At 42.0% G+C, this 22055-nt stretch overlaps 1 protein-coding gene across 3 annotated transcripts; it reads right to left on the bottom strand.

The window, feature by feature from the left end:
• Positions 1 to 6047: 6047 nt before the first annotated feature.
• On the bottom strand, positions 6048 to 19038 carry RBM24 (RNA binding motif protein 24). 3 transcript variants are annotated; one of them, XM_002816456.6, is made up of 4 exons: positions 18166 to 19038; positions 16989 to 17112; positions 15203 to 15257; positions 6048 to 8170 (listed from the first exon to the last, which is right to left on the bottom strand). In XM_002816456.6, exons 1-4 carry the CDS (start codon positions 18331 to 18333, stop codon positions 7807 to 7809), a joined length of 711 nt encoding a protein of 236 aa, XP_002816502.1. In that variant the 5' UTR covers positions 18334 to 19038; the 3' UTR covers positions 6048 to 7806. The 3 variants fall into 3 exon arrangements, with proteins under 3 accessions (XP_002816502.1, XP_054413218.1, XP_054413222.1); XM_054557243.2 differs by lacking the exon at positions 18166 to 19038 and adding an exon at positions 17691 to 18127; XM_054557247.2 differs by lacking the exon at positions 18166 to 19038 and adding an exon at positions 17953 to 18127.
• Positions 19039 to 22055: the final 3017 nt, after the last annotated feature.

Below are 22055 nucleotides of genomic sequence, written 5' to 3'. Positions count from 1 at the left end.
CACTTGCCTGCTTGAAATGGGAAGTGACAATAGATAAAAGAATGCCAATGTTCCCTGTCCCTGGAGGCCCAATGTCCATTACTGAGCTCTAGCTAAACCTGCTAGAGGTGCCATAATGGTTTCTAAAAGTTTTCAGTTACAAAGAATACACTCCATTAAAAAAAAGCCTAAACCTTTATAAGCATGGTTCAAGAACTCAGCTGGTAACTAAAAATAGAACTACCATATGATCCAGCAATCCCACTTCTGGATATATAGCCAAAAGAATTGAAATGTCGAAAAGATATCTGTGACTTCATGTTCATTGCATTATTCACAATAGCCAGGACATGGAAACAACCTAAGTGCCCATCAGTGGATGCGTGGATTAAAAAAATAGTATGTGTGTCCACACACACACACACACACACACACTGGAATACTATTCAGCCTTTAAAAAGGGGAAATTATGTCTTTTGCAGCAACATGGATGAATATAGAGGATATTATGCTCAGTAAAATAAGTCAGGTACAGAAAAACAGCTATCACATGATCTTACCTATATTTGGAATCTAAAAAGTTTAACTTATAGAAGTAGAAAGTAGAATAGTGGTTACCAGATGCTGGGGGGTAGGGAGGGAGGGGATTGGATGGAAAAATAGAAAATGCTGGTCAAAGAGTACAAAGTTGCAGTTGAACAGGAGGAATACCTTCTGGTGATCTGCTGCATAGCAACATGGCCACGATTAATAGTAATGTGTTGTATATTTCTAAATTGCTAAGGTGGATGTTCAATGTTCTCACCTGGCCAGGCATGGTGGCGAATGCCACCTGTAATCCTAGCACTGTGGGAGGCCAAGACAGGTGGATTACTTGAGCCCAGGAGTTCAAGACCAGCCTGGGCAGCATGGTGAAATCCTGTCTTTACAAAAAATACAAAAAAAAAAAAAAATTATCCGGGCATGGTGGTGTGTGCCTGTAGTCGCAGCTAGTCTGAAGGCTAAGGTGAGATCGTTTGAGCCCAGGAAGTTGAGGCTGCAGTGAGCCACAATGACGCCACGGCAGTCCAGCCTGGGTGACAGAGCAAGGCCCTGTCTCAAAAGGAAAATAAAAACAAAAATAAATGAAACATTCTCACCACAAAGAAATGATAAGTATGTGAGGTGAGGGCTATGTTCATTAGCCTGATTCGATCATACCACAATGTATACATGTACAGAAACATCACATTGTACCTCATAAATATATGCAATTATTATTTGTCAATTAAAAATAAAATTAAAAAAAGAACTCAGTTGTTACCTTCCTATTTTATTAGAAAACAGAAGGAAACAATGTATCTGTTTACTGTCCTTTGAGTGATCCTCCACTCCCTATCATCAGATGAAGTCTCCTGTCACTCAGCAAATTACCACCCCTTTCTACCCTCCATGATCCCCTTAGTGGCAAGCCCTGGCCTCACATGATCCAGCCCATGTAACTCTCACTCCTTCTTCTCACCTTCTTTTGCCTATTTTTAGGAGATGCTTTTGATTTTTGCTCTCCCTTTATAAACGATTTTCTTCTACATACTTTCCACACTCCCTTTTCCTCACATTTCAAAACGAACACAAGTGAATGCAGAATGAAAAATGCCTGTCCTAAGACTCTCCACCCAGCAACCACCGTATCTCTTTTGCCTCACCTTGAGGCATCTGCAGGACAGGCGGCAGAGCCAGTATATAAAAAGTAAATAAGTTCATACCTGGTTGTGACTGTCAGATAACCATCATTTAAAAATAGAGCTAAAAGGTAATTTTCTACTTGGCAAAACTATGTTTTTGCATTTAGAACTCATTTTGGAAGTCAGTTTGATACTTGCCCTTTTATGAACACATTATCTGAGGTATTAAATGAAAAGAAGTAACGATTTGTACTCAATCCATGTTATAATGTAATTGGAATTACCTCTAATAGTGGCGGAATGGAAAACAATGTGTACCCTCCAACTCACTTAAAATATATTAATAGCTTGGTGGTAGCTTCTTGTATATAAAAAAGGAATGGTATTTGTCTTCCAGGGGACAAATGACAGAAGACACAGGGACCTTATAGACTTTCTTTCTGAACAAGTTGGTCAAGAAGGACCAAATATTGTGCAATAAGATAGAATTATTTTATATCAAAGCTGTAAATCTGTATCATTTTTCTTATCTACAAATTCTAAAGGGCTCATATAGGCATTGTCTCATTTCTTAGTTTGATTTACAATTGGGACTTCAAAGCTTGAAATGTAAATGATTTAGCTAAAATCATGATTGAACTTCTAAAATTCAACTCAGAACAAATACTCAAAATGAAACCTCTTCTGTACCAAGTGCTTAAGCAAAACAAAGTTAGAATTTCCATGGAAACAGCCTGGAACTCTGGAAGTAGAAGAGAGGACAAAAGTAAGCATGAAAACGCATTTATATATTTTTTTGGTTCCTCTTCACCTCTGCCCCTCCAAACCTCAAGCTGTCATCTTAATGAACGCTTTCAAGCCTCAGAGGGAATTAAGAAGAACAATATTGACAGGAGTGAGGAAAGAACTAAATATAGTTCTCTCGTGAGAGAAATGTATTCCATAATCTCATCTACTTCTCTTTCCCTTATCTGGGTAATCTCTCCATCTTTCAACGTTATTTTTGTGCTGCTTTTATTGTACAGCCAGTTTAGCTCTTCCTTGGTTGGGATAGAATAAAGATAACATGAGATACCATTTTGTCCTCTTTTGGAAGGGTCATTTAATGAGACAATGAGATCAGTTACCAAATTAATATTGTACATATATCCTCAGTATAATAATTTCCTTGCTCAATGCTTTCGAACTTCTAAAATGCTCTCATCTCCCTTAATTTATTCAATGAGTACAACCTGAGAAGTAGATGGAATAACCATGCTGACTACTATCAACCCACTTTTTATCCGTTTAGAAGGGTTTAAGATCACCCTGATGATAAGTAATGAAGCCAGGACTCACCCAGCACTTTGGATCTCAGCTCCATTCTTTTCTCTAACTCTACCAGTAGCGTGCCTGACCAATCATTATGTCACGGCTATTCTCTCCTTCCTATTAGATATTAAAAAACTTCGATTTGTTTCTTTTTAGAAATGTATTCGTGGCTGGGCATACAATCCCAGGACTTTGGAAGGTTTCTCAAGTGGGAGGATCGCTTGAGTCCAGGAGTTCAAGATCAGCCTGGACAGTATCGTTGAGAATCTGTCTCTACAAAAAATAAAAAATGGGCCGGGTGCGGTGGCTCATGCCTGTAATCCCAGTGCTTTGGGAGGACAAGGTGGGTGGATCACGAGGTCAGGAGTTCAAGACCAGTCTGACCAACATGGTGAAACCCCGTCTCTACTAAAAATATAAAAATTAGTTGGGCTTGGTGGTGTGTGCCTGTAGTCCCAGCTACTCAGGAGGCTGAGGCAGGAGAATTGCTTGAACACAGGAGGTGGAGGTTGCAGTGAGCCGAGATCACACCATTGCACTCCAGCCTGGAGGACAGAGCAAGACTAAATGAGCTGGGCATGTGGGTGCACACCTGTACTCTCAGCTACTTGGGAGGCTGAGGTAGGAGGATTCCTTGAACCTGAGAGGTTGAGGCTGCAGAGAGCCACAATCACGACACTGCACTCCAGCCTGGGCAACAAAGTGAGACCATCTCAAAAAGAGAAAAAAAGAACAGAAATAAAATTTATGCTTTAGCATTATGAAGTAAAAATCTTGCTCTCTATAACTGCTAATATTGCTACTGCTGCAGATCAGGAAGAAAGGTACAGCCTGGGGTAGGTGGACTTTTGGCTTTCCTGAGTACGCCTATTTTTGACAAGCTTTTCCCAGAACTGCCTGACCTATTTTTTATCAATAAATCAAAACTGTTTCATTTTGAAGTTCAGCAATAGACAGCTCATTGAGGACAAAAGTGACCTTCCATAAATCTGAAAAATTAAAGCACATCTTTTGGAATGAAATAACCATTGATGCATTGACTGAATTCAGTAGCTTAGAAATTATTTTAGTGGTCCTAGATAATACCTTGGGGTACAGTAATCTCTCTCCCTGGGGACAGGCCGGTAACTATTTTTCCTTGAAAAATTAAAGTTTAAGGTTGTTGATAGGTCTAAATAGGCTAATAGTTATGATATAGAATGGAAACTATTATATGGAATCTGTTATTACTGCTTTCTGTCGCTTATAATTATTGAAAACTAATGGAGCTCAAGAAAAGATGTCATGGATTTGGGAAATATCAGGACCAAGAAATCAATAAACAATCCATTCCAGGATGGGCGCTGTGGCTCACACCTGTAATCCCAACACTTTGGGAGGCCAAGGCAGACAGATCCCTTAGGTCAGGAGTTTGAGACCAGCCTGGCTAACATGGTGAAATCCTATCTCTACTGAAAACACAAAAATTAGCCAGGCGTGCGTGGCGGGTGCCTGTAATCCCAGCTACTCGAGAGGCTGAGGCATGAGAATCACTTGAACCCGGGAGGCAGAGCTTGCAGTGAGCTGAGATCATGCCACTGCACTCCACCTGGGGCGACACAGTGAGACTCCGTCTTAAAACAAACCAACCAACAAACCAACCAAACCAAACCAAAAAAAAACCCCAAAAAACCAACCGCAATCCACTCCATAATTCGCATAACATATAGACTGTCAACATGACACTCATTTGATGTTCTAACACATACCTTATTAGATATTACCACATCATTGTGGATATAAATTAAAACATCCCAATAGGTGTCTTCCTCTGGTTAGCTACCACCATTGGGCCTTACAACAATTGCTACTATATATATATATGTATACATATATACATATATATACACATATATATGTATGTATATATGTATACATATATATATATGTACACACACACACACACATATATTTTTTTAAGTCTTGCTGTGTCGCCCAGGCTGGAGTGCAGTGGCGTGATCTCCACTGACTGCAACCTCCACCTCCTGGGTTCAAGCGATTCTCCTACCTGATTCTCCTGCCCCAGCCTCCTGAGTAGCTGGCACTACAGGCACGTGCCACCATGCCCGGCTAATTTTTTGTATTTTTAGTGGAGAAGGGGTTTCACTGTGTTAGCCAGGATGGTCTCAATCTCCCGTGATCCACCTGCCTCGGCCTCCCAAAGTGCTGGGATTACAGGTGTGAGCCACCGCGCCTGGCCACTAGTACATATTTACTTACTGTGTATCTGGCTCTGTGGCAAGTAGTTGGTGTGCTTTTTAAATTTAATATTTAAATAACCATGCGAGACAAGTATTATTGTCACAATATTATAGATGAGGAATGCATTAAAAAAGTGAATTACAGACCAGGTGCGGTGGCTCACCCCTGTAATCCCAGCACTTTGGGAGGCTGAGGTGGGCAGATCATGAGGTCAGGAGATCTAGACCATCCTGGCTAACACGATGAAATCCCGTCTCTACTAAAAATACAAAAAATTAACCAGGCATGGTGGCAGGTGCCTGTAGTCCCAGCTACTCGGGAGGCTGAGGTAGGAGAATGGTGTGAACCTGGGAGGCGGAGCTTGCAGTGAGCCGAGGTTGTGCCACTGTACTCCAGCCTGGGCAACAGAGCAAGACTCTGTCTCAAAAAAAAAAAAAAAAAAAAGGTGAATTACAAAGAGCAATTAATTGGCTTCACTCACATTGCTGAAAAGTGGGAGTCCAGCTCAAACCTGTTTAGCTGACCCCAGCACCACTGGGCTGGTCCCACTTCTGACTGGTCCTCTCTACTACTGGCCCACACCTTCCAAGCCATCTTTCAGCTAACCAGTTTTCAGAGATATGAAGTCCTTTAGTGCTCCCCTGGTGGGATAGGGGATGACCTATATCATTTGCTAAGTATAAGGTAGATATTGAGTTAGTGAAACTTACTTTAAAGGCACAAAACCAGAACATCCAAGAGAGTATTATGCTCACTGAAAATGTTACGTATCAATCATGGCTATTGATTCAAGTTCAAAAGAGAAATCATTGACCTTTACTACAGAATTAGAAACAGCCAATGCAACAGAAGTTTTTAAAAATTATATTTAATACAAGTGAATAGATTAGAAGATCTGAAATGTTATAAAGCAATATACACAACGAATAAATAATTTGCACAGGAGAGTCATGTCTACATTACATAACACTGTCTAGTATGGGAATACTTAAAGTAAATCCAGTGATAATGGAGAAAGTCCATAAAAATGCTAACCTGTCTTCCCTTGTATGAAATTGTTCAAGTATAAAAATCCAATACAGTGTAAAATAGTATTCAATTTAGTTTAAGAATAAAAATTGCAAGTATTGCAGTTTCAGAAGAAAAATGTAAAGCAGCATTTAAAAACTACATAAGAATAGTGTTAAACTAATGAATTACCGATAAATGAAATCTACACAGGCAAAATCAGAGGAGGAAGCATGAAACTAGCAATATATCTTGTTTAAAAAAAAATCTAAAAACTAAACTAAAATGTGTTAATGTAAGAGTACTCTCTTAATACAGTGCACATATGAATTTAAATAAATCCAAGTCAACATCTTTAGTTGAATAGGTTAATATTTAATACGCTACATCTAGACCTACTAAATAATTTATGCCATGAGATGAATACATAATTTTACAGTGTCACATCTAAAGTTCCTTTCTTTAGAGTGCAGCATAGTAAAACTTAAAAATAAATATCTTAAATAGCATTACTATTAAGGCACAGTATAAACCACATTATCATTAACCTTTGAAGAATTGTAATCTCAGTAACCTTGTTGTCTCATGTACTGTAGTCACTAATAAATAGTTTTAAATATGACTCTGAAATAGATACTAAAAAGTGTAAAATTACTTAAAAAGGGAAAAAAAATAAATGTCCTTAAGACAGTTCTGCAAACTTTGCCTGCCTTTATTCATAAGCCACGAGTCGACACAATAAATAGAAAGAGAAGGCTGTTGTAGTAAAAGCCTGATCCTATTTCAGAATCAGAATTGCTGACACCAGCAGATACAAGTTTCCCAAAATTGAAACAGGATGGGGAGAGGGATTAGAATGTGACAAGCTCATCAAACAAGCACAAGTGATGTGTTCTTTCCAGAACTGTGTGTGTTATTGATTGTCTGTACAGCTGTTGCACCCATTAATTCCACATCACTTGTTCCACAGTTCCACTCATCCACAGGACAGATGAGAAAATAGCTTTGGTGCCTGTCCACCATTTTACCCACTGCCACGCTCCTAGATTGATTGTTCGATGCCCATTTTTGAGATAGTAAGAACAGGACCTTCCGACTTGAAAAAAGTTCTATAGGCCTTAAGTGACTGCTAAAAATGACAATCAGTGCTTTCGCCATTTTGTTTGTAAAAAATCTGCTTTTAAATGTAATTCAAGCTACATATTGCTCGCTCTGTATTCCCTGGTTCAACTAGATTCAAACAGCATTTTCTAACTTGTAAAAGGCAGTTTGCTTCCCTGATACTATAAAAAGAGCAAAAATAAAAATCCCGTTACAAAAGTGAAGTTCCGTTGTTACTCCTGGCGTCATTTCGTAGTGGCCTTTCATTTACTCAGGCTCTTTGGGATTGATTTCCAAAATTGTGCCCATTCCCCTCATTCTTACCTCTTTCTCATCTAGAACACTACCTGGAGTATAAAAAAAATAATAACTCTGCTTCACAATAGCATGGCTGTTTTTTTTTTAAAGCTGTTAAGTCAATGTTAACTCTCTTATTAGCTACTAAAAATTGGAAAATTGGGAGGGAAAGAGAAAACAATTCAACTTTGATCAGATGGCTGGTCTATTGCATTCGGTCTGTCTGCAGCTGCTGAGGCTGGTACTGGCCAAATGCTGCAGCGGCAGCAGCTGCTGCAGCGGCAGCAGCAGCTGTCCCAGGTGCCGCTGCGGTGATTGGCTGCTGGACTGCGTAGCCATAGCCCCCAGCAGTAACATATCCTGCAGCAGCTGGAGAGGCTGCATAGGGGTACTGGTCATAGGCAGCAGCGGCGGCGGCGGCAGCAGCAGCTGCTGAGTATTGTGCGTATGCAGCTCCAGTGTAATCAATGTAAGGGGTGGTGGAGGCGGCAGCTGCTGTCGGCTGGACATGTGGAATGACCACTCCCGGCTGCACAAAAGCCTGCGGATAGACATAGTGGGCAGGTATCCTGTTGAAAAATGGAAAACAAAGTCAGGTGGTAGTCACCTCCTATCTGTAGCATGTTGTTCAAAGATAAAACAAACTCAAATTTAGTGGTTATTATGAGCATAGGGTTGCCACAATATCTACTTTCTAGTGGTCCATTGAGAATACTCAGGCAGTAGCCAAAGTCATAGAGTGCCCCCAGAAGAACTGGACCCCAAAAATATGATGACACCCTCCCTGCTAGAATTGTCATGTATGATTATTTGGAGCTGTTAAATACAGTTTATCAAGAGTTTGGAAAATAAATCAAGATTCATGAGGGCTACGCATATAAGAGATATTTAACAAGTGCTCAATTGATGAAGACTTTGGAAAATTTTGTAATGAGTTCATAAAATAAAAATGTTTAAGTAAATAGAAAAATTCTTAGCCAAGAATATAGGACTCAAAAGGTAGTCCATAATTATTCACTTCTGTGGGGTGATCACCAGTTTGTCGAAATTAACATAAACGTTAACAAAATCCGTATGTTTATTATCATGGCAACCCTACTTGAAATTGCTATGCAGACTCAGCACACATTAATCTCTCTGCAACCTCAGTCACCCTTATTAAAAATAATAATTAAAAAAGGAAGCAGGCGACAAAATAAAAAAAAAGGAGTTTAAAAGTTCACAAGTGTGGTAAACACAGCAGAATCACACTTCTCAAACGAACTGTAGTGCAGCTCACTGTCACAAGAGGCTGTCGTGGGAAGCTACAAAAATGCTATTAACATTCATGGCAGTGATTCCCAAAGAGATGTGCAGCACACTTATTTTCTTTCTTTCTCTTTTTTTCCCCCATAAAATTCATAAGGACACAACGGTCAACCAAACCTGTTTGACTATCAGGCACCTGAGGGTCAGCCAGCTTGTTTATCTCTATGCAAGACAGACAGAAGGGGTTTTGGGGAAATGATGAGGTTGAGGGAAAAGGCAGGACAGGGAAGTACAACTAAATATTTCTAAAATTAATAGAAATTTAAAAGGTTTACATAACAAGGAAACTTTTTTTGCACATCTACTAACTCTTGTTTCATCCTCCAAATCAGCAGAAATACGTTAGTGTTATGTTTGAAATCTGCCCTATTCGTTGATATTTTGTACAAATCATATCAATTGTATAATCATGTGTTATCCTGCAAAAGTTCAAGAAAGTCAAACAAAACCAAGTATCTTTTAAAATTATACATTCACAGATAATACAAGACAGACTCCAATGACGTTATTTAAAAGTTAATGTGGTTAAAAAAATAAATCACAAGAGGTATTTAAACAAAAATTCCATGCATCTCCATTCTCACTCTTGCAATTTATTACTGCCCATCTGAAACACTACCATGAATATCTGATTTATCTTCTTCTTTAAAATAATCTCCATTAAAGCCCCCTATATTTATATCTAAAAACATGACACTATAATGCTATGTGGTTGTTGGCAAAGCCAACTTATAAGAAATACAAGGACAAGTAACAATCTTCCAATTTCAAAGAACTCAAAACAGAGAACAGCACGTGTAGATTTTTCAGAAACATAGATTTTGCTTTGTCTTTTCAGAGTTTTACTGAAAGCACTCATTAACGAACATCCATGGAAAAGATGAATTTATCTCAGAGGGTAGTGGACTTTGGCCCCAATGATAAAAATACACTCAATTTTACCAGACTTGTAGATGTTTCCCAGTGCCAGGAGAAACGACGTCATCAAGTGTTTCTGAGGACACTCAGAGATGTTCTTAACTGCTTGTCAGAAAGCAGGCGCGTGGTCATGCACACACTCAGAACTTTGCTGCACGTCTGGTGACTGGCTCACTCGCAACAACAGGTGTGGCTTTATGAAACACTGTCCCTGGAGGCTGCCGCGTCCACAACGTGTAGACACGGCTAAGAGAGCCTACTCTTATGCCAGTTTACATGTGGTGATGGACAGCAGGGGCTGCAGCCGGGCTATTTTTGATCCTGTCATGCGACAAGGGTTTCCAGCGGGTAAAATGTCTTTATAAGGCCAAAGTAAAACATCTATCAGCTGCAAAGGCCAGCCAGTGCGGATCTCACTGACACCGAAACCTTAACCCCTTGTACTCTCAAAGTTGCAAGAACAACACTGTGGGTGCTAGATTGGTATCTCTGAATAAAGGTGTTAAGTGAAAACGTTTATCCTACAAAAAGGCAGGAGAATGTGTTGTGAAGAATGCATTAAAAGACAGGCAAGGTTGCTTGGGGGGGCTTTAGCTCTGCGTTTACTTTGCATTAGGAAATAGTTTTGATTTCACAATGTCAAACAATGAGAATATAAAGAAAGTTCACTGGATTATCAGACTCCTACATAAAGTTTGGCAAAGGTTAAAGAGACGTCTGGAAGGCAAATGAAAACCTAGAACATTTTAAGGCTTAGGGAAAAGGAGAACCCAAAAGACCTCGGAAAGCCTAAAATATCCTGGGTCAGGAAAGAAGGCAGAATTGGACTCAAGGTTCAAGTGGCACTTTGGAATGAAATCCTGAATTAGGAGTTCTTTTTAATAGTCTGAGACCCATTAAGGTGATCTGGGAATCTCCCTCCTAATAGACATTTACCAGTGTCGTTTCCTTAACCATAAAATGTGCATGTCTAGCAGTTACAAAAAGCACAAGTGCAAAGAAGATACTTTTGGTAATTTTCAAAGAAAATTTACTACAGTTTCATTTTCTTCCCATCTCTTTAGGTTCCACTGACATCTCTACGTGACTTTTGAAGTAACATCCTAACTAGTTTTGAAGCAATATCCTAATTGGTTTCCTTTTCCAATCTATCTCACAGCAACTGATGACAAAGTCTCCATCTCATTCATCTGCTCAAAGTAATCCTTGGCCCCTAAAAAACCGAACTCAGTGCAAATTTCTTAAGCCTTGGCATTCTAGGCCAAAACACCCAGACTGCCTCTGGCTCCAAAACACCTTTCTAGTATTTCCTTCCACCTTTCCTTGAACCCAGGTCAACTGAGCTCCTTTATGTTTCCTGGACAAGCTTCACATTCCCAGATTCTTGCCCTTTATTCATGTCATCCATCCCTCACCCAGATGCTAATCCTCACACTGTCTCTACCTGCTGAAATCCAAATCCCACTCACCCTAGCTCTAGCACTCACTACGTGTAGAGCTTTCAGAAATTTGCTTTATCTTTTGGTCTCATATTTTTCTTTTTTTATGCTATCTTGTCTTAACACAGCCTCATGTTTTGCATATGTGAAATGGACTAATAATCTCACAACCCTGGATTGCTGTGCATTAAATAAAATTATCTGTGGAGAGAGTCTACAATGACAAATACAGTAGGCACTCAATAAAAGAGTTCCCTACCCTCCACCATTCTTTAAAACCTAGGTCAACTTCTACTTCCTTCACGAAGACTTCTGAATCCCCACCCACTGTCCTGATGTTCGTCTCTCTTATCTGAAGCCACATGGACAGCCCTTCTTGGTGCTTATCAGCTTTCTTACTGGATTATGAAAGAATAGAGTTTTGTCTTTTGGGGCTACAGCTTGACAAAGAGGAAAGAATGCAGTTTCTGAGGTCAGGCAGACCATGATTCTGAATCTAGAATCCGACTCTAACACTTAGCAGTCCTGTGATCAGGGAAGTTAATTAACCTCTCTGTGTCTTAGTTTTGGAAAAGATATTAACAATACCTTCAACAAACACTTACTGTGAGAATTAAATTATGTAATTTATGTAAATCCCTTATCATTACAATCCATATGGTAAATGTTTGGTTAGTGTTAGTTACAGTCCCTCCTGCCCTCCTTAGTGGACACTATAAATATTAAGCACAGTGTTACCACACCCAGCATAAAACTGAGCACTTAAAGGGGTACTGAGTCAATGTTTAAGTGTATGTTCAACCTGATCTAAACTAGCCCAGAAATTTGTTTTTTTTTTTTTTTTTGAGATGGAGTCTCGCTCTGTCGCCCAGGCTGGAGTGCAGTGGCACAATCTCGGCTCACTGCAAGCTCTGCCTCCTGGGTTCACGCCATTCTCCTGCCTCAGCCTCCTGAGTAGCTGGGACTACAGGCGCCTGCCACCACACCCAGCTAATTTTTTGTATTTTTAGTAGAGATGGGGTTTCACTGTGTTAGCCAGGATGGTCTCGACCTCTCGACCTCCTGACCTTGTGATCCACCCACCTCGGCCTCCCAAAGTGTTGGGATTACAGGCGTGAGCCACCACACCTGGCCACTAGCCCAGAAATTTCTACTCACAGATCTGTAGCCTCCCCTCTCCAAGGTTTCAATAAGGAAATGCTTCTTTCAACCATAAACTATAAAATATTGTTCAGCAAGTTTGTAAGTTTTTCTACATCTGCCCACTGTGCTACATCAGAAATTCCTTTTAGGCCAAGGTTTTGTCTACAAAGGCCCAAAGTAACCTGGGGGCCATTTAAGGACCACATTCAAAGGAACAATTCAGTTACTAGAATTTCAAGTAAGTCAAGTCAAATTTGAAATTCTCAAGTTTCTTTCCAGGCCTAAAATAGGAACATGTAGCATTCAAACAGAATTTAGGATGACCAGGTGTGATTTGTTAGGTACAGACTCTGAAATTAGAGCAGTGTTGAGAACCTCTTAAAAAAGAAAGAGAAAGCTCACTTGTTCCACCTGGAATGCTATCTATTTCTAATAAGAATCTCAAGTTCAAACAATTTATGCACACAGTAATAATCACCATCCTTTATAAAGACAGTTAATATTAGAAGAGGTGAAAAACAAAAGGTTGCTATCAAAACACACTTGCTTTCAAATTTCCATGACACATCTTGCACTGGTGGTTCTAATTTTCCTTGTGTTACCTTCTTTCTTAAGGACTGATCTATAAGGACTTCCACAATCAATCCAAATTCCTATGCCCAGCTCTCAAGACCTACCTTAGACAGTTTGGTTTCTCCACGCACTGAGTCTTCTCCTCTATGCCTCTGCTTCGGCTCACTCCATCCTATACTCTCCAGACATATCCAGTCTTCCTTTTACCTGCCTAAGACATACCCAGTGGTGCAAGTCTAGTGCCAGTCTACCTGCCACGCACACCATGGCCTTAATTCAACTCCTCCACCTAATCTATTTTCTTGCTACTCTGAATTCCTTTTGTACTTGACACAATACCAAGTCATTTAGCAATTAGTAATTCTTGACTGGTTTTTGCATGACTTTTGCTTCCCAAACTAATGTGCAATTCCCTCGTTTTGCATCACCCACTGGCACAGTGAAAAAATAAACACATGCACTACCTGTTGATTGATTCAGTTTTATAACTGTTTCAAGATTATTAGTGTGAGCTCACCACTAAGCTCACATCACACCTTCAGATATATGCTCTCCTCCCTAATCCCACCTTAAACAGTTAGTCTAAATGAATTACCCACAGAAATAGCTGAACCCATCAAACTGCCATTTGTTTTCAGTATCTGGGTTGGCTTGGTTGGGGATTTGCTAAATAGCTATGGATATAGGAAGGCCCTTTCTGATCATATTGAACAGAAGACTCTTCCACAGCTGAAAAAAAAAACAAAAGTAGTAGTTGGCAGTAACAGTGAGGTACTGATATGTTAGAGTTGTAAGGAGGTGGTCATGAGAAATACAACTTGACTCTTCCAAGTCAAGTTATTATTACTTTCTTTTTAAAATCTATTCTTAGAGACATATATATGGTAGACATCTATCTATGTAGACAGATTCCAGCCTTCCAGGTTACATAGGTAGATGTTTAGGTCCTAAGCTAGAGAAGAAATTATTATTGAGGACAAAACACTCCTTCAACAACATGAACATTTAAAAAGAAAATGTAAATATCCTGCGTTAGAGTTACAGGAATGTTGATCAGGTAGAATAGAGCCAAAACAGAATCTAGTGTCCAGGATAAATTGAGGTGAGGGGTGATCTCCCACCCATATAACCTCTGAAAGGAAGAGAAATGGGAACCTTGGAACAGGAAAACTGGTAATCACAAGACCCAAAGACAACACAAATATGAACAGGTGTTCACCTGAGTTAGATCTGAAAGGTGAAAGTTAGTGCTACGCTACTCAAAAAAACTGGCTTGTGTTAATAAAATCTGATGAAAGTTGTCGAACCTTTAAATTAGATGGCCTAGAAGTGGATACACATTGCAAAAGAAAGAACCCCATTCCCAGAAAATTTCCCATAAAACAGAAACTTAGGACATGCAAGCAATGAATCTGTATTCTGACAAAGAGAAATCACACAATTTAGCACTCACTACAAAAATATGGTTAAATGGAAGTCACAGGCTACAGCTTAAAAGCAAGAAAAAAAAAAGGCCCTTTGCTTCCCATGGCAAAGTCAAAAGTCAACACCCCTCAACACCACCACCAAAACCAAAACGCAAAGAGCCCCTTCCCCGAGGAAAAGAAAACACTTTCACTACAGCTCTTTTCAATTAAGTAAAAAGCACACAGTTTAGCTATCAACACCACTTCATTACTGTAATAAATAAAATAAAGCACACGAAGGGCTATTGACTATTGTGAAAAATAAAAACAACAACACCAACATCCATGCATCGTTAATCACCATCTGAGCTTGTGTGTCTGAGTCTACTGGTTACAGAGTTTAATTCCAAACAGAACTATTCCACCTCTTATCATGGTATCCTTCTGATCAGTTAGCTTAACTGTATACGAGCCCTGTCAGGTTAGAAAGAGATAAATAAAATTGAGTCAAGTTGAACAGTAGTAATGGTGATGGGACACAATCGTCTTGTACACAAGTCATACCTGGTATTTTTGTTTTGTTTTGCTAATCATAAGCTCAAAATTTGTCTCGTTTGGAGGCTGCATACTTGGTCAGATAACTTGACTCATCTAAAAATATTTATAGTATCAGCATGAAAAATGCACAAATATATATAAAATTGTATAACCAGGAGCATTCTGTGACATCATGAACTTATCTGTATATAACAAAGAGCACGTTAACAAATTATAGTCATACTCAAACTTAAGAAAGCCTGATTAATCAACTTACCCGAAAGGTCTTTGTATAAGGGCTGGATGAAGTTGTTGAACACCAAAGGCAAAACCTAATAACAAAATATACCACATTCTTTATTTGTGCATGGTTAGGCATGTATTATTACTACATGTAAAATGCAATCACAACTTTCACTTATAAAAGATAACCATTCTTTTGCCACTTTAAAGAAACTATGTATGTATATTTTTTAAAGTCAGTTTTATAAATGCTATCGTTGATTCAAAATAAAGGTTTTAACAGGGGAAAAGTGGAAACTTTAAAAAAAATCTGCAAAGTTTAGTTGACAGACACAGAATCAGACCTTGGGAAAATGTTCACGAAATAAAATTAAGTACAGCAGGATTTGACAATGAAGTTACATCTCAAATATTCTCACAGTTTTGAACCACAATCTATGAAAAGTCTTTGTAATTTGGAACGTTCTGGGATGCTTCAGACAATGCTTTGGAAGATTATGGGTTTTACACTTTCCAATATTAAAAATTTACACAAAAAAACACTTTTTTTCTGGATACTACACACCCACAATGTATTAGACAAATTTTTTTAATGCCCATGAATATTTGCACAAACACTCATTTTCTTGACAACCTAGTTTCCTTTTAAACCCGTTTGGATGGAAGCGTCAACCTCTTCCCAAAATTTCAGATGGAAAGGCTCAGGAGTGAAGAGTACATGATTTAATCAAACTTTACAAGTAAAGTTGCCTGACCAAAGAAAATATTATATTTGCTTAAAAATCAACTCTCAACTATTTGTGCTAATGCAAAGGGCAGTGTTGTAAATAATCCAGGAGATACTGTTTTCCCATAGACAAAAAGCTGCTCCCTTTTGGCAACTAATAGCTACATGACTTAAGTAAAATATTTCTCATCTCTAAGCATCAGTTTCTTTGTCTGTAGCATAGGGTTCTTGAGTAGGTGCAATTTCTATTTTCTTTGATTGCTAATACTCTGTGATTTTATGTTAAAGGTTTACCGTTTTGGGCCAGGCGTGGTGGCTCACGCCTGTAATTCCAGCACTCTGGGAGGCCAAGGCGGGTGGATCACCTGAGGTCAGGAGTTTGAGACCAGCCTGACCAACACAGTGAAACCCCGTCTCTACTAAAAATACAAAATTAGCTGGGTGTGGTGACACATTCCTGTAATCCCAGCCACTTGGGAGGCTGAGGCAGGAGAATCACTTGAACCCAGGAGGCGGAGGTTGCAGTGAGCCTAGATCGCGCCATTGCACTCCAGCCTGGGCAACAAGAGCAAAACTCCAGCTCAAAAAAAAAAAAAAAAAATTTACCATTTGGACATCGCCCCTACCCCTTAATGCTTCCCTTGGGTCTGTGTTCAAGTCAGATTGCCTGCTCTGAGCACAGTGCAACTGGTGCTAAAAGGAGAGACACCACTAAGTAGGGAAGTATATTAGCTGAAGTCGACAAATTTGGCCTACATAATCCACATGTGAATTATCTACAGGTGGCTAAAAATTGGAAAATTGAGAGCAGACTACAAAAATGTATGCCATATAGGAAACAGGTGAGTCATGACTAACTCTTCTTCCAGCACGACCCCCAAGATCCATTTTTGCACACAGGTACATTTCAAGCCTTGAGAGGAGTATTTACAACTCTCATTTATGTTTAATGCCTTGGTAGAATAACAAGCCATGGTTCAAGTTTACTAAACACATCTACAGAAGGAGACAATGTCTTCTAAATTAGAGAATCATCCCACCCATAAATGGGGGGTTCTTGGAGAGGGGGGTAGGGGAGACAGACATTTCTCACCTGGTTGCATGATCCTTGGTTTTGCTCCTAAGTATGCCAGGTTCACGTTGGCCTTTCTGCCATCAATGATGGGATTGGGATCCTTGCAGGCCCTTTCGGCAGCAGCCCGGTCAGCCATGGTGACCTTAGCAACAGACACACACAGACATACATACATAACCTCTAAATTAACCCCTGAAGGAAATCAAGAATCACAATGGAGAAGTCATTCATGATAAAACTGAGATCAAACTTTCTTTCTATTTTTTGCTTCTTTTGGCTGGACCCTCCTCCTCGATCTCCCATTTTTAACAGGCGGGCGGGGGCGGGTGGGGGGGTAGACGAAGGAAAAAAGAAAGAAACTCTCTAACCCTGCCTCCCCCCACCCCACCGCCGAAATCTTAAGGGTGCTAGTAGGGCCTAGCTGAGATTTGGAAGCCTAAATTCTTGGAACTCTAGATCCTCCTTCCCCCGACTCCCCCGCCCCCCAGGTCCCTACTCAGCCTCAGAGGCACCGTTTGCTTTAAAGAAAGTCCAGCTTTACATCCGCCCAACGCTCCCAACCTCGAAAACACTCCCCAACGACAATAGCTATTGTCCTACTCTGGGGCTCCCTGCTCTTCGGCAGCTGAATTTGCACGCTTAAATCTCTAGGAAGGAAGCTTAATATGCTCTGTTTCAGTTCCGCAAAGAGCCCTAGGATCATCATTTAAAAGAACCTACCTTTGCAATTAAAAGGCGGGGGAATGACACAAGGGAACAGCCCCAGACCTCGTGGGGGGTCCCCTCCCTACCCCAGCCGAAACACCAGAACATACGCATTTTTACAAAGCAACAGCGCGCTTAACAACCGGCCTCCAGCCCGGGAATGCAATTGTTCGGGGTTGCGGCCCCTCCCTCGCAACCCTCCGCACCCCAAATCCCGCCGTCATTACAGGTCTCTCCTTCCACCCCTGCTCTGCTCTGCCCTGCCCAGCCCCCGGACCTCGCACAGCGCTGGGTCTTCTCCGAGCCCCGCGAGGCTGGCGCCGGCCCTCTCCCCTAGCAAAGTTTCAGTTCACCCCGGAGCGAAGGGGCAGCGCCGCTCTACCCGCGGGGCTCCTCACGGGTCACGCCGAGCCCCTCACTTCAAGCTCCCGATCCCTGGGGTCAGGCGCCACTCCGTCCCTCCCCCTCACCCCCAGTCCGTGCAACTTACAAATCCATAGCCCCGGGACTTGCCCGTCTGCCGGTCGGTGATGACCACCGCCTCCTCGATCTCGCCGAAGACCTCGAAGTACTTGCGCAGGCTGGCGTCGGTGGTGTGGTAGGGCAGCCCCCCGACGAAGATCTTGGTGTACGTCGTGTCCTTCTGGGTCGTGTGCATCTTCGCGCCCGCCCCGCGGCTCGGGCTCCGGCTGCGGCTGCGGCTCGGGCAGCGGCTGCGCCTCCTCCTCCGGCTCCGCGTCTCCCGCACCCTTTCGCGGCCGCCGGGGGCCAAGGGCGAGCCCGGGGGCGAGGGCGGCGGCGCGGCGGGGGCGAGCGGCCGGGGGCGGCCGAGAGCGCCGGGAGCGCGGCTTCCGAAGTCGCCAGCGGCCCTGGAGACTTGACTTCGCTCTCTCTCCTCCCGCCCCCCCTGCCGGTCACCGTACAAATTCTCCGGATCGTCTGGATTAGAATCCGGTTCTATAGAATGTGCAAGCGGTTTCCACTCACCCGGCGGGGAGGCCAAAAATGAAAAGAGAGGGTAGTCCTCAAGCGAAGAAGGGGGTGCTTTAGAGGTAGATTTTTGTTCCTTAGGAATCAGGTGCCTTGGGTGGTGTGTGGGGAGGGTCCGCGGGAAGAGCGTCCGAGCGCCGAAGCGGGCGGGGGGCGCGGCAGCGGGGCCAGGGGCGAGGAACTCCGCGCAGCTTCGGTTCTGGTCTGTCCCTCCCGCCGTGGGATCTGGAAGACGAGTGCCGAGGACGGCTCTCCACCTCTCTGCTCCCTTCCCCCGCGGGCCGGGGGTCGACGCCCGGCTGGGGAGGGGGGCGGGCCGGACGCCTGCGATTGGCCGCGGCAGCACCTGGGGCGCCGGGCGCCGCCGCCCCCCAGCTGTTGGGAACAGCTGCTTCTCTCCCCGCGCGGCGCGGCGCTGGGGCTCGGGGCTCCGGCTCTGTAGCCGGCGATGGGGTAGGGCTGGAGACGCCTGTAGGCGGCCTGGCTCTCGGCGTCGCCTGCCCTAACCAGTCAAAGTCTTAGGGACCCGGCGCAGCACCAGCCGGGACCCAGGGTGCGGGGACTGTGCCCAAGGAGGAAGCTGCGTTGCTTTCCAAAGGGGACTACGCGAGCTTTTTGGGTTAGGCCTCGATGTCAGGGCCGGCGACCTGGACTGGCGAACTGGGGTCCCCAGAGGCCTGGGGCGATTCGCTGAGAGGCCAATCCCCTCCCGGGCGCGGGGGGTCAAGGAGCTCGGTCGAACGAAACCCAAGCTGGACACCCTGGGGTCTGAAGAGTGAGAAGGAGGGCCCCAACTTTCCTTGGCCCCAAAAAGCCGGTGCGGGGGAGTATCAAAGAGGTAGAGCCAGAAGGAAAAGAAAGATCTAGCCCTTGGGTGTAGTTGGGAAAACCATTAGCTTTAATTGCTACCGCCCAGCCAAACCAAGTAACCGGAGATACCTATGTCCATCAGGCACCGCCTTCTATTTCAGAGGACCATAAGTTAGTACTTTAGCCCCCACAGTCACCAAATTTGTCTTTCCTCCCTAACTTAGTTATTCAGGAAGATTGGTACAGATGTCTCAGCATAAGTCGTCCTTGTTTTTTTTTTTTTCCTAAACAAAGAATTAATCTATTTCCTTCTCTTTGCATTACAAGAATGTTTAGTGGCTTGACCTCATCTGTTTTTGTCTGGATGTAAATGTAAAAGGTATAATTTTTGAAATCAACTTATTGCATAACCAGTGGTTTCTACCAGCAGACCTGAAAGCATTTGTAGAACATAGGGCACCCCATATATATGTATTACTTTACATCAGCTTTTTGCAACTTCTTTTAATTGAGAATTCATTCAATTAGGCCTTAAAATCATTCAGTCATACTTGAGGTTTGGATGAAAATATTTAATGTGAGCAGAAGGTTTCATCCACCATTGTTGGTGCACAATTGCCTTTTAAGTCCTTTCTACGAGAGTCTACAGTCCCTACATTAATCGTCCCTGAGCCGCACCATTTATTCCATTAAAACAATTCAGTATGTTAACCATTAGAGAGGTGCATACTCTGTTTCTCTCCAGGACACCTTTGCAGTCAACCCAAGAGGGTGAGAAATGTTGCCTTTGCAAAGGCTAATGGGAATGCAGATATTCTTGTGCAAAACATTAAATTCCGTTTTTCATCTTCCTCATGAGGTTGACTTTTTGACGTCACTGGTTTCTTTAAGTTTGAACCCCCAGTGGGAGATACAGAGAAATCAGAAATCTATTAAAGTTAAAAACATTTTTTCACCCAATTAAAAAAATAATAAAGAATTTTACAGACAGATGAGAGCCAGAAAGTGAAATTGTAAACACCCTCTCTTCATTGCTTAAGTTAAAGGACAGGTTCAAAAACGACTCTCTGTGCTGGTATGATGAAAGATAATTTTTAAAAGTTAGAAAAACAAAGCAAGCGGGGAAAGAGAAGAGGCGTGTTTTTTAATATTCAACATCCATCTTGTGTCATTTAAGAATTACTGTACGTAGATGAGGCTCAGGCAAAACCCTTTTGTGAAGGGAAGCTGCTTAGAGAGAAGCCTTAGAAGGGCGCCTTTGGCTGTCTCGCCTTTCTTGCTACCTGGATTGGGAGCCCACCCTGGAGGGGACTATGATAATATCAGGGAAGGAGGGTGTCTGGGAGTGTAGCCAGCAGCTAGGATGTTCACTAGGTAAAGTGGTGAGATCTACAAGGAAATTCTGATCCCGGGTTGGAATACTTGTGTTCTAGAACTCAGCTTCTGGAAATAAGACGCCTCCTTGTCATTGTCCCTCCCATCCCGTGCAACCCCTGACTGCAGTGTTTTTATTCTTTCAAGGGAACAGTAAATACTTGACCACTTTGCCTGAAACTTCGCCTGGATGGTCCCTAATTTTGAATTCCAGGGATAATTAAAACATTACTAGTACACTGGTATTACGTGAGTCACTGAGAACAAAGGTTAAGAGGGATGGAGATTCCTTATTTTCCAAACCTATTTAAACGGAAGCCAGAATTCATACCCAGTTCATCTCAACAAACTTTCATCAAGACCCCCTCCCCTTCGCCCAGGCAAGCAGTGTGGTAGGCATCATTGCTGCCCACTGTGAGTTTTGTTTTACATTTGCACAAAGGTGGACACAGTTAAAATGGCCAGATCCTCATTCTTGGTGGATTTACGAATCTGAGTCATCAAATCATGTAAGCTTGGGGCCATAAAGTTTTTCTGAATTCAAGGTTTCAAGGTTAAGTACCAAATATTTCTGTACAATTACCCATTACAAATTCAGGTTTGAAAAACAATGCTTGGATAATCCTTTTGCTTTCTCAGCTGCTTTTGGCAGAGAATACTTGTATATTCACAGGCCTTGTGCAATATAATGTGTGCTTCTTTGGAAAGAAAGAACCATAAAATACTGTAAAAGTTATAAATAGGTTCCACAAGCTTGTCATCTCCAAATTAGTACATATGGATGGCCCTGAGGTTTTGGTTCCTACTCCATGGCAAGATCAATATTATTTTATTACTTACTGTAAATTATTGTCCACTTTGTTCAAAATCTTTATCTGACTGTAAAGGCCAGAACCAAACTCACAAGTTTCACATTCGTGTGTAACTGTCTTCTCTTTTCCCCTTCCCTCTTAAATTAATCATGGAAATCAACTTCAGGCTCACAGCCTTTTAGAATAATTTTGAAAAAAGAGAGAAATATTTCATGAAGATTGAGAAGCACTCTTCTGGCTTATTGAGTCTCCTACCCCAGAGATAATATTGCTTTGGACAATAAGCCACCTGAGAGCAGGGTGACACTCTCAGTTGTCACTGGATCTCCTGCTGGTCATTAAAACCCTTCAGAGGGTTCTACGTATACTTGGCAGTAAAGAAATATTTACTGAA

This window comes from Pongo abelii, chromosome 5, assembly GCF_028885655.2.
Source record: "Pongo abelii isolate AG06213 chromosome 5, NHGRI_mPonAbe1-v2.0_pri, whole genome shotgun sequence".
NCBI classification, from domain to species: Eukaryota; Metazoa; Chordata; class Mammalia; order Primates; family Hominidae; genus Pongo; species Pongo abelii.
Note: the sequence above shows the minus strand (reverse complement) of the source record. Positions and strands in the feature narration are given on the sequence as shown.